Source organism: Capsella rubella, unplaced genomic scaffold, assembly GCF_000375325.1.
Source record: "Capsella rubella cultivar Monte Gargano unplaced genomic scaffold, Caprub1_0 scaffold_8, whole genome shotgun sequence".
NCBI lineage: Eukaryota > Viridiplantae > Streptophyta > Magnoliopsida > Brassicales > Brassicaceae > Capsella > Capsella rubella.
Window position 1 is genome coordinate 9921149 of NW_006238916.1, and position 11940 is coordinate 9933088.

Genomic DNA, 11940 nt, shown 5'->3' on the forward strand with positions numbered 1-11940 from the left:
ATTATTTTTTATATTTCCTAATATGTTAAATGAAAGATTTTAATCAGAATAAAAAAATAGTATATGAAAAGAGGTTTCAAAATTATTCCAATCTTTATCAATTTGAATTACCTATAAAAAAGAATAATATTTTATCAATAGCATAATTAATGCAAAATTATAGAGATCCATATATATATAGAAATGGTTATATTTGAATTTTGAAAAAAAGAAATTTGACAATCATTAATATATTTCAATGAGTAATACGAAATATTTTGGATAAAAGAAAATAATTAAAATTTTAGGATAATTATTATAATTAACTAAAAATACTTTAATAACAATATTTTATCTTTGTAATTATTAATCATCGAATCACTACTAATACAAAATCAGTCATAAAGAATATATTCAATAAGTTAGTTTAAATAAATTACCTTAAATTCTGTTATTTCCTTAAAATTTTCTAAATATTTTAATATGTGAATAACAAGAATATTATGGTCTCTTATTCAATATGAAGTATATTAATATTTTTATTCTATTTTTATAGGATACAAGTATATACAAAACTTTCAAACTCATATGTTCTTGTGTGATACATGTATATACATGATTTTCATGATTTTTCAATATCATATATTTTCATGATTTTTTTTACAATACACGGGTTTTTGCTGATTGGTTCGTCAACACATACATTGTGAGTATACAATTTGTTTAATAAACGTTCTTTTATTTAGTTTATAAAAATATTATATTTAATTTCCGAAAACACACTTTTCTCAAAGAATTGAAACCAAATATACATTTCGAAATAATAATTGTTGATACTAAAATGAACGAAATAATAACACATACGACAAAACACGTTAAAATAAAATAAACCTGAAAATATTCTTTCGCGCTGTAGCGCGGATCTGAACCTAGCATACGTGACAAAGTACACATCCACGATAGTACATATTCTCATACTTGCCAAATTCAACACCAACAATCCATTTTAACAGTTAAAAGTTTACGTAATTCGGAAAAAAAACAAAAACCGACACTTTTCCCCCGCGCTGTAGCGCGGGTCCGGGCCTAGTTTACAAATAAAGAAACAGAATCAGAGAGATTTAATTATGATTTTTTTGTTCTTACACACACCGTTTAGCAATGATACTACTATTTATACATCGTTTTCGTGTTGATCTCCATAGTAACCTTGAAATCGTTTTATAAGAAAAAAAAGATGCCGAAACGAGCAGATTCCTTTAGTTTCCTTGTCTTGTTTTTGACTTCAGTCTCAGCAGCAATACATGATCCTCAAAGTAAACAAGTGAGTTCTCATAATCTCGTATATAATAATTAATTAGCACTAAATAGTGTTTCTCTCTATCATGCGATCCATACTTTGATGTTACTTTTCATGAAGGTGTATGTTGTGTACATGGGCTCACTTCCGTCTCGACTGGAATACACACCAATGTCACATCATATGAGTATTCTTCAAGAAGTCACCGGCGAAAGGTGCCATTTACTAGAATCATGCATTCTGTAACTATTGATTAGTTATAATAAGCTTACGTTATGAGGGTTATAACAAGTGATAGATACGTACGTACACTCTAGTTCGATCGAAAGTCGTTTGGTGACAAGTTACAAGAGGAGTTTCAATGGGTTCGCAGCCCGGCTCACTAGGTCAGAACGAGAAAGAGTAGCCGGTGAGTGTTCTTCGATGGAGTAGTTTATTTAATTATGTTGACAAGTTTTTTTTAAGGTAAAAACATTTGGAAACCCTTTTGTGTTGTTAGGAATGGAGGGAGTTGTGTCTGTGTTCCCGAGCAAGAAGTTACAACTCCAAACGACGGCGTCTTGGGATTTCATGGGGATGAAGGAAGGAAAGAATACAAAGCGAAACTTGGCCAAAGAAAGTGATATTATCATCGGTGTCATCGACACTGGGATTTGGCCGGAATCCGAGAGCTTTTCCGACAATGGCTTTGGTCCTCCTCCCAAAAAATGGAAAGGTGTTTGTTCCGGTGGCCAAAACTTCACTTGCAACAAGTAATTCTCTTAAATTAATTTCTCTAATAGTTCCAGTGTTACTAGTATTGTTTAAAGGAGAGAGTGATGTGTTCACAATTAAATGTTGTAGTAAGTTGATCGGAGCAAGAGACTACACAAGGGAAGGCGTCAGGGACAGCCAAGGACACGGTACACACACATCGTCCACAGCAGCCGGAAACGCAGTTCCTGACACAAGCTTCTTTGGAATAGGCAATGGAACGGCAAGAGGCGGCGTTCCAGGATCTAAAATCGCTGCTTACAAAGTCTGCTCCGAGACAGATTGTACCTCGGCAGCTGTACTGTCTGCCTTTGATGACGCGATCGCAGACGGTGTTGACCTTATCAGCATCTCTGTCGCGGGAAACTCTCCCCGCAAGTACGAAAAGGACACGATTGCGATCGGTGCTTTTCACGCTATGGCTAAAGGGATTCTCACTGTACACTCAGCAGGTAATTATCCGAGTCCGGGCAGAATCGTGAGTGTAGCGCCGTGGATCTTAACAGTTGGAGCCAGCACCACAAACCGTGAGTTTATCACCAGAGTTGTTTTCGGAAACGGCAAGACACTTGTCGTAAGTGTATACTAAAGTAACACTGTCATCATTCTAGCCCTGTCTTTTTTTAAATATCCAATGACTCTGTTATTTGACAGGGGAGATCAGTGAATGCTTTTGATCTGCAAGGAAAGATGTATCCTCTTGTGTACGGTGAAGCTTTCAACGAGTCTCTGGTGAAAGGAAAGATCTTGGTTTCCATATTTCCGACTAGTTCAGAAGTAGCTGTTGCATCCATAGTTAGAGACGACTACCAATACTATTCATCAGTTAGCTCCAAGCCCTCCTCTCTTCTACCACCAGACGAATTCGACTCTCTCGTCTCTTACATTAACGCCACAAAGTAACATGCAATCTTCTCTCTAAATATTCTCTAGATTTTCCTTCTTTGTCCTGATACCTCTTTGTTTTGGTTTCTCAGGTCCCCGTTAGGCTCTGTTCTAAAAACTGAGGCAATCTTTAATCAAACAGCTCCTACAATTTCTTCCTTCTCTGCTCGCGGTCCAAACACTATTGCAGCTGATCTTCTAAAGGTATAACAGTTATTTGCTCTTGATTCTTTTTTTTTTCTTTCCTGGTCTGAGAGACAATGGTTGATCGACTGCAGCCAGATGTAACAGCTCCAGGAGTGGAGATTCTCGCTGCATATTCACCTTTGGCTTCACCATCTTCCGAAGGGATCGACAAAAGACATGTGAAGTACTCTGTTTTGTCCGGAACTTCTATGGCTTGTCCACACGTTACAGGCGTGGCTGCATACGTCAAGACTTTTCATCCTGAATGGTCTCCTTCTATGATCCAATCTGCTATCATGACAACTAGTAAACAAAACTAACAATCCAGCTTCTACTTTCTTGTCCCGCAAGTATAGTAAACTCTGTTCTTATACAGTCTCTTTACTAATCTTTGCAGCTTGGCCAATGAATGCTAATAGAACTGTCTTGGCATCAACGGATAACCTTGCAGCAACCGAGTTTGCTTCAGGAGCTGGACATGTCAACCCAATAGCCGCTATAAATCCTGGACTTGTCTACGAACTGGAAAAGTCGGACCACATCGCCTTTCTCTGCGGCTTGAATTACACTTCGAAAACCCTAGAACTCATCGCAGGTGAAGCCGTCACTTGCAGTGGAGAGACCTTACCAAGAAACCTCAACTATCCTTCAATGGCAGCTAAAATTTATGAAACTAATAGCTCCTTCACCGTGACTTTCAAAAGAACCGTCACAAACCTCGGTATCCCCAACTCTACATACAAATCAAAGATCGACTTAAATCGCGGATCTAAGCTCAACGTCGAGGTCTCGCCTAGTGTTCTTTCTTTCAGAAGGGTGAACGAGAAACAGTCTTTCACAGTAACGGGTTCAGGAAACAATCTCAACCGAAAACAACCTTCATCTGCAAATCTAATGTGGTTTGATGGAACGCATAATGTGAGAAGTGTCGTTGTTGTCTACACTGATGATTACTGGTGAGGCATCACCATAGATCTTTAAATAAAATCAGTTTAAGCCTTCTTTTTATTACGACGTCTCAAATCTCAACTGAGCTCAAAATCGATGAAGCAAATTGAGCCAAATATGTTTCCTAAAGATGTATTTAGATACAATGTTACAACGTTTTGGTCTACAATGATATTATTAAAAATAGATGGTAAAACTAGCTTTAGTATAATAAGAAACAGAATCATAAAATTTTTAACAAAGATTTTGTAATTGAGTGGTACGTTATAATAAGTTTTGAAGATTCTCAAGAATTCATATCGATTACTAAAATCAATGATTGTCTTGTCCTATTACGGATCTAGCTCAATGTCAAGGTCTCGCCTAGAGACAATAATTCAGTTGTAAAAAATCAGTAAAAAATTAAAACAGAAAAAAAAAAAAAAGACTGAGTTCAGGCCAGATATGTATAAAATAAAACAAATAGATATGTTTCCTAATAATATGATTTATATGTAAAGAAAATGATACCATTCCTATTTGATACAAAAATATCATTAGGATATGGTAATATATAAAGTTTTGATTGGTCATATCTTACCATTTGATACAGATGTCATTAAATAATATATGGTAAAGAAACAAAATCAGAGGGATTTAATTAGGATTCTTTTTTTTTTTCTTGACACGGTTTGGAACAATACACATACTTTCGATCTCCATAGAAATTGAAAGTTTATTATTCATCTATAAGAAAAAGATGGTGAAACGAGTTTCCTTTTGTCTCCTCGTTGTCTTGTTTTTGAGTTCAGTCTTAGCCAACATAGATGATCTTCAAGATAAACAAGTATTAATCAGTATATATAATAATAATTGTCAATACATATTGTTTCTCCTTATTATACGATCCATCTTACTTGATGTTGATGATGACTATTCGTGAAGGTGTATGTCGTCTACATGGGTTCACTTCCGTCTCGACCAGACTACACACCAATGTCGAATCACATGAGTATTCTTCAAGAGGTAACCGGGGAAAGGTGTGTTTTTATATATTCATTCTCTAACCAAATAATTCGTCATATAATTAGTTTACGTTATGAGGATTATAACAAATGATCGTATATAATCTAGTTCGATAGAAGGTCGTTTGGTGAGAAGTTACAAGAGGAGTTTCAATGGGTTCGCTGCCCAACTCACTAAGTCAGAACGAGAACGAGTAGCCGGTGAGTGTTTGTGGATTGAGAAGCATTTTTTTATGTTGAAATGTGTTTTAAAGGTTGAAATACTTTAAAAAACCTTTTTTTGTGTTGTTAGAGATGGAGGGAGTTGTGTCTGTGTTCCCCAGCAAGAACTACAAACTCCAAACGACGGCTTCTTGGGACTTCATGGGGATGAAGGAAGGAAAGAGTACAAAGCGAAACTTAGCTATAGAGAGTGACACTATCATCGGAGTCATCGACAGTGGAATTTGGCCAGAGTCAGAGAGCTTTTCCGGGAAAGGCTTTGGACCTCCTCCTAAGAAATGGAAAGGTGTTTGTTCCGGTGGCAAAAACTTCACTTGCAACAAGTAAATTCTCTTAAATTATTCTAACATGAGATTATTGTTATTATTATTCTAAGACAGAGACTGATTTGTTTTTAATATTTCAGAAAGTTAATCGGGGTAAGAGACTACACAAACGAAGGCGTCAGGGACAGCCAAGGACACGGTACACACACATCGTCCACAGCGGCTGGAAACGCAGTTGCTGACACAAGCTTCTTTGGAATAGGCAATGGAACGGCAAGAGGCGGTGTTCCAGCCTCTAGAATCGCAGCTTACAAAGTCTGCACCATTATAGGGTGTAGCTCTGATGCTGTACTGTCTGCCTTTGATGACGCGATCGCAGACGGTGTTGACCTCATCAGCATCTCTCTCGGGGGAGATAACCCCTCCTTGTATGAAGAGGACACGATTTCCATCGGGTCTTTTCACGCTATGGCCAAAGGGATTCTCACTGTACACTCAGCGGGTAACTCTGGTCCGTCCCCGGCCACAGTTACTAGCGTCGCGCCGTGGATTTTATCGGTTGCAGCTACCACCACCAACCGTAGGTTTTTAACCAAAGTTGTTCTTGGAAATGGCAAGACACTTGTTGTAAGTATAAGTAACACTCATTTTTATCATCACAATATCTTTGCCCCCATTGCATTACCAATTACTCTATTGTGTTTTCTTAACAGGGGAAATCAGTGAATGCTTTTGATCTGAAAGGAAAGAAGTATCCACTCGTGTACGAGTCTTTTGCAGAATCTTTAGTGAAGGGAAAGATCTTGGTTTCCAGATATCCAAGTATGTCAGACATAGCTGCTGCATCCATAACTACAGACGACAAAGGCTTTGCAACCATTAGCTCTCGTCCCCTATCTGCTTTGTCACCAGATGACTTTGAATCTCTCGTCTCTTACATTAACTCCACCAGGTAGATAAAGATCTTCTCTCTATTTCATTATCTGCTTTACATTGTCCTTCTTTTTCTTGATACCCCTGTGTTTGTTTTCTCAGGTCCCCGCAAGGATCTGTTCTAAAATCTGAGGCAATCTTTGACCAGGCAGCTCCTATAGTTGCTTCTTTCTCTTCTCGTGGTCCAAACAAGATTGCTGTTGATATTCTAAAGGTATAACATATTTATGCTCTTGAATCTTGATTTTTTTTTCTTTTTCTTGCTCTGAGAGACAATGGTGGATGGATTGCAGCCAGATGTAACAGCACCAGGAGTGGAGATTCTTGCTGCCTATTCACCTTGGGCGTCACCATCTCCCGATAAGAGCGACCCAAGACATGTGAAATACTCTGTTCTATCTGGAACTTCTATGGCTTGTCCACATGTTGCAGGCGTTGCAGCATACGTCAAGACTTTTCATCCTGAATGGTCTCCTTCCATAATCCAATCAGCCATCATGACAACCGGTAAACTAAATATCCAACATTTACTCTCTGGCAAGTAATGTTTATTGGCAATCATTTTCTTATACAGTCTCTTAATGAATCTTTTTCAGCTTGGCCAATGAATGCTACTGGAAATGGGACCTCGTCGACAGAGTTTGCTTATGGAGCTGGACAAGTCAACCCAGTAGCCGCTCTTAATCCTGGACTTGTCTATGAATTGGACAAAGCTGACCACCTCGCCTTTCTCTGCAGCTTGAACTACACTTCAAAAACCCTTAAACTCATTTCTGGTGAAGCCGTTACTTGCACTGGGAAGACTTTACCAAGAAACCTCAACTATCCTTCCATGTCGGCTAAACTTTCGAGATCTAATAGCTCCTTCACCGTAGAGTTCAAAAGAACTGTCACCAACCTTGGTACCCCAAACTCTACATTCAAATCAAAGATTGTCTATAATCACGGATCTAAGCTCACCATTAAGGTCACGCCTAGTGTTTTATCGTTTAAGATGGTGAACGAGAAGAAGTCTTTCACGGTGACGGTTACAGGCAGCAATATCAGCCAAGAATTACCTCCGTCTGCAAATCTAATCTGGTCAGATGGCACACATAACGTGAGAAGTCCCATTGTTGTTTATACCGATGGTAACTGATGAGGCCTCAGTTCACCATTAGTCATCAATCATCATAATATTGTTGTTGTTGTGTTTCTTTAATCTAGATTTTTGTTTTGCATCGATTTTGAATTAAACTCATCCATATATCCTAGAAGATTTCAATGCAAGCATTCTCATTTGAAAGATCATCTTGAATATCAAGGATCCAATGCGATTAATTATTGATAAAGCTCCTTAAACAAGAAGAATTCATACCACAAATGCAGTAGAGGAATGTCACCTCAAAGAATTGATTTCTTCGTCTTCTTGTACATTGTCTTGACCATCTCATTGTTTCAAGGTCATGCCTATTCAAAAGAAATATTGTTAAACTTTAGTCTATATATTATTTCTGGTTATGTCAAGTTTATATAGCACAATGAAAATAAAGTACAAAACGAACAGAATTTTTTTTGTTGTTGTTTATTATCACTTTAGCAGCTAGAAATGTGATGATAAACACACAGAAATTAAGTTCTTAAATGACAAATTAAACGGTTAAACCTTAGATATGTTTCCTGTTTGTCCAAAAAAAAAAGATATGTTTCCTAAACATGAAAATACATAGTTGCCAAATAAAAACTTTTGGTCAACATTAGTGATATCCATTGATACAAATTTAATTAAAATTATGGTAATAAACTAGTTTCTTTACAATAAGAAACAGTACTACATGTAAATGAATTAAACTAACCTTTCAACTCATTCTAAAAGAAAAATATGGCGAAACGAGCAACTTCCTTCTGTCTCCTCCTAACATGTGTTCTTGTCTCGTTTTTGAGTTCAGTCTCAGCAGTGACAGATGATCTTCACGATAAACAAGTGAGTTCTCATTACTTAAGAATATCGAGTTTTATTTTTATTTTCCCTATTATATGATCAATCATTCATAATTACAATCCACGAAGGTGTATGTTGTCTACATGGGCTCACTTCCATCTCGAGTGGAATACACACCAATGTCACATCATATGAGTATTCTTCAAGAAGTCACCGGGGAAAGGTGCCATTTTAAGCAATTCATTCTCCCATCATCGGTTATAGAAAGCTTACGTTATGACGATAATAACAAGTGATATTTATGTATGTACACTTTAGTTCGATGGAAGGTCGTTTGGTAACAAGTTACAAGAGGAGTTTCAATGGGTTTGCAGCCCGGCTCACTGAGTCAGAACGAGAAAGAGTAGCCGGTTAGTGTCCTTCAATCGAGACATATTTTATTTTGAATGTTTTTAGAGGTTAAAATATTCAAAACCCTGTTGTGTTGTTAGAAATGGAGGGAGTTGTGTCTGTGTTCCCGAGCAAGAATTTACAAATTCAAACAACTGCGTCTTGGGATTTCATGGGGTTGAAGGAAGGAAAGAATACAAAGCGAAACTTGGCTGTAGAAAGTGATACTATCATCGGAGTCATCGACAGTGGAATTTGGCCGGAATCTGAGAGCTTTTCCGACAAAGGCTTTGGTCCTCCTCCCAAAAAATGGAAAGGTGTTTGTTCCGGTGGCCAAAACTTCACATGCAACAAGTAATTGTCTTAAATTTTCTAACAGAAGATTAGTATTTTTCCAGGAATTTTTTGATGTGTTTACAATGTTTCAGCAAGTTGATCGGAGCAAGAGATTACACAAGCGAAGGCACTAGGGACAGCCAAGGACACGGTACACACACAGCGTCTACAGCAGCCGGAAACGCAGTTTCAGATACAAACTTCTTTGGAATAGGCAATGGAACAGCAAGAGGCGGCGTTCCAGCCTCTAGAATCGCAGCTTACAAAGTGTGCACTGAGACAGAGTGTACCCCGGCATCTGTACTGTCTGCGTTTGATGATGCCATAGCAGACGGTGTTGACATCATCAGCATCTCTATCGGGGGCGACGAGCCCTCCACGTATGAAAAGGACACAATTTCGATCGGGGCTTTCCATGCTATGGCCAAAGGGATTCTCACTGTGCAGTCAGCCGGTAACAGCGGTCCAGATCCAGGGTCAGCTATTAGCGTAGCTCCATGGATCTTAACCGTTGCAGCAAGTACCATGAACCGTGGGTTTGTCACCAAAGTTGTTCTCGGAAATGGCAAGACACTTGTTGTAAGTATCAAGTACCAATCTCATTCCTATCACCATGGTATCTTTGTCTCTTTCAATTACAAATGACTCTTGTGTTTTCGTCTTAATAGGGGAAATCACTCAATGGTTTTGATTTGAAAGGAAAGAATTATCCTCTTGTATATGGAGATTATATTGAGGGTTCTCTAGTTCGCGGAAAAATCTTGGTCAGCGGATATTCAGTTAGTTCAGAATTAGCTGTTGCATCCATAATTAGAGACTACCAAGACTATGCCACCGTTAGCCCTCGACCCCTCTCTGCTTTATCACAAGATGACTTTGACTTTGTTGTCTCTTACGTTAACTCCACAAAGTAACAAACAATCTTCTCTATCTTTCATACCCTTTACATTTGCTCTAGATTCCACTTCTTTATCTTGATATCTCTGTTTCTTTTTAATGTCAGGTCCCCGCAAGGTGCTGTTCTAAAAAGTGAACCAATCTTTACTCAGAAAGCTCCCAAGGTTGCGTCCTTCTCTGCTCGCGGTCCAAACACCATTGCAGTTGATCTTTTAAAGGTATAACAGTTATATGCTCTTAATTCTTTTCTGAATGCCGTGAATGGTCTGAGAGACAATGGTTGATGGATTGCAGCCAGATGTAACAGCACCAGGAGTGGAAATTCTTGCTGCCTATTCACCTTTGGCTTCACCATCTACCGATAAGAGCGACCAAAGACATGTGAAATACTCTGTTCTATCCGGAACTTCTATGGCTTGTCCACACATTGCAGGCGTGGCTGCATACATCAAGACTTTTCATCCGGAATGGTCTCCTTCCATGATCCAATCTGCCATCATGACAACCGGTAAGCAAAGCTCATATCCAGTTTTTCTTACTTTCCTGTACCCTCTGTTGAAAACTCTATTCATATATAGTATCTTCTTAATTGAATCATTGCAGCTTGGCCGATGAACTGTACTGAAACTGGGATCGCATCAACAGAGTTTGCTTATGGAGCTGGACATGTCGACCCAGTAGCCGCTCTGAATCCTGGACTCGTCTATGAACTGGACAAAACAGACCACATCGCCTTCCTTTGCGGCTTGAACTACACTTTGAAAACCCTTCAGCTCATTTCCGGTGAAACCGTCACTTGTACTGGCAAGAGCTTAACAAGAAACCTAAACTATCCTTCAATGTCGGCTAAAATTTTGGAATCCAATAGCTCCTTCATCGTGACTTTCAACAGAACCGTGACCAACCTCGGTAGCCCAAACTCTACATACAAATCAAAGATTGTCTTAAATAACGGATCTAAGCTCAACGTCAAGGTCTCCCCTAGTGTTGTATCAATGAAGTCAGTGAAGGAGAAGCAGTCTTTCACAGTGACTGTTTCAGGGAGCAATATAGACCCAAAATTGCCTTCGTCCGCAAATCTAATATGGTCAGATGGAACACATAACGTGAGAAGTCCCATTGTTGTTTACACTGAGTGAGGCTTTATCATCACTTCACCATAATCATCATATAATAAAAAACAATATTGTTGTTTGGTTTCTTTATTCTAGAATAGTGTTTCAATCTTATTTCACAGTTTCAGATAGTTTTGCTTCTCTTTGAAACTTAAACTCATTCATACATCCTAAAAGAAGATGATTCAAATTCAAGTGTTCTCAAAAGAAACCAGAAGCAGAGCAACAGAGAGGAATCAAATTTCAGAGAATTGAAACAATAAAAACCAAAATCTCCAAACAAACAAAAAAAACTGCAATGCTAGGGATGAAATTACCAGCGGACTCGGAATCTCACTAAGATTCGGCTCCTCTACCGCCCATGTTAAATAGACATCGGCGACAATGGGGGATCCTCTCCGTCCGACGCCGGACGTCCTACGGGTCATAGTAACACATTCTTCCTAATTAGAGTTATTGGGTCAGTTATGTTTATAAATGGGCCTGTATCCAAACTAAATTTGGCCCTATTTGTTTTTGGACCTCACTACCTTTTAATATCCATAACTTAATTATATTACTAAACTAAAATTTTAATGTATTAAGATGCTGTTATTAGTTTATTGATTTGCAAATTCTAGTTAGTTATAAAAAGTTAAAACACAAAAATTCTGAGATAACATGTTTTATCTTTGGATTGAATCCTTCTATCTTACATTTTTAAATTCAATAAAACACACTTTTGGATTTTGAAATCCAAAAACAAAACACCAATAGAATAGCAAATGATTTATTTAGTATTTATAAATCTTAGAACCAACAACAC

The 11940-nt window shown here is 38.0% G+C and overlaps 3 protein-coding genes and 1 long non-coding RNA gene across 4 annotated transcripts; 3 read left to right on the forward strand and 1 right to left on the reverse strand.

Annotated features, from left to right (window-relative positions):
• Positions 1-1216: 1216 nt before the first annotated feature.
• On the forward strand, positions 1217-4111 carry LOC17875966 (subtilisin-like protease SBT4.7). The gene is made up of 9 exons (XM_023786868.1): positions 1217-1303; positions 1400-1494; positions 1597-1688; positions 1779-2031; positions 2123-2606; positions 2687-2931; positions 3010-3121; positions 3196-3409; positions 3501-4111. The coding sequence occupies exons 1-9, from the start codon at positions 1217-1219 to the stop codon at positions 4061-4063; spliced, it is 2145 nt and encodes a 714-aa protein (XP_023642636.1). The 3' UTR covers positions 4064-4111.
• A 623-nt stretch (positions 4112-4734) lies between these two features.
• LOC17875181 (subtilisin-like protease SBT4.8) lies at positions 4735-7766 on the forward strand. Its single transcript, XM_023785164.1, has 9 exons — positions 4735-4877; positions 4976-5070; positions 5165-5256; positions 5348-5600; positions 5684-6170; positions 6257-6495; positions 6579-6690; positions 6770-6983; positions 7073-7766. Exons 1-9 carry the CDS (start codon positions 4791-4793, stop codon positions 7612-7614), a joined length of 2121 nt encoding a protein of 706 aa, XP_023640932.1. The 5' UTR covers positions 4735-4790; the 3' UTR covers positions 7615-7766.
• Positions 7469-11540, reverse strand: LOC17876859. Its single transcript, XR_002834449.1, has 4 exons — positions 11453-11540; positions 8312-8424; positions 7834-7925; positions 7469-7553 (listed from the first exon to the last, which is right to left on the reverse strand). It is a non-coding gene; the product is annotated as an uncharacterized LOC17876859 (long non-coding RNA).
• Positions 8235-11266, forward strand: LOC111831224 (subtilisin-like protease SBT4.9). The gene is made up of 9 exons (XM_023785160.1): positions 8235-8439; positions 8526-8620; positions 8716-8807; positions 8889-9141; positions 9216-9702; positions 9792-10033; positions 10127-10238; positions 10315-10528; positions 10624-11266. The coding sequence occupies exons 1-9, from the start codon at positions 8338-8340 to the stop codon at positions 11157-11159; spliced, it is 2133 nt and encodes a 710-aa protein (XP_023640928.1). The 5' UTR covers positions 8235-8337; the 3' UTR covers positions 11160-11266.
• Positions 11541-11940: the final 400 nt, after the last annotated feature.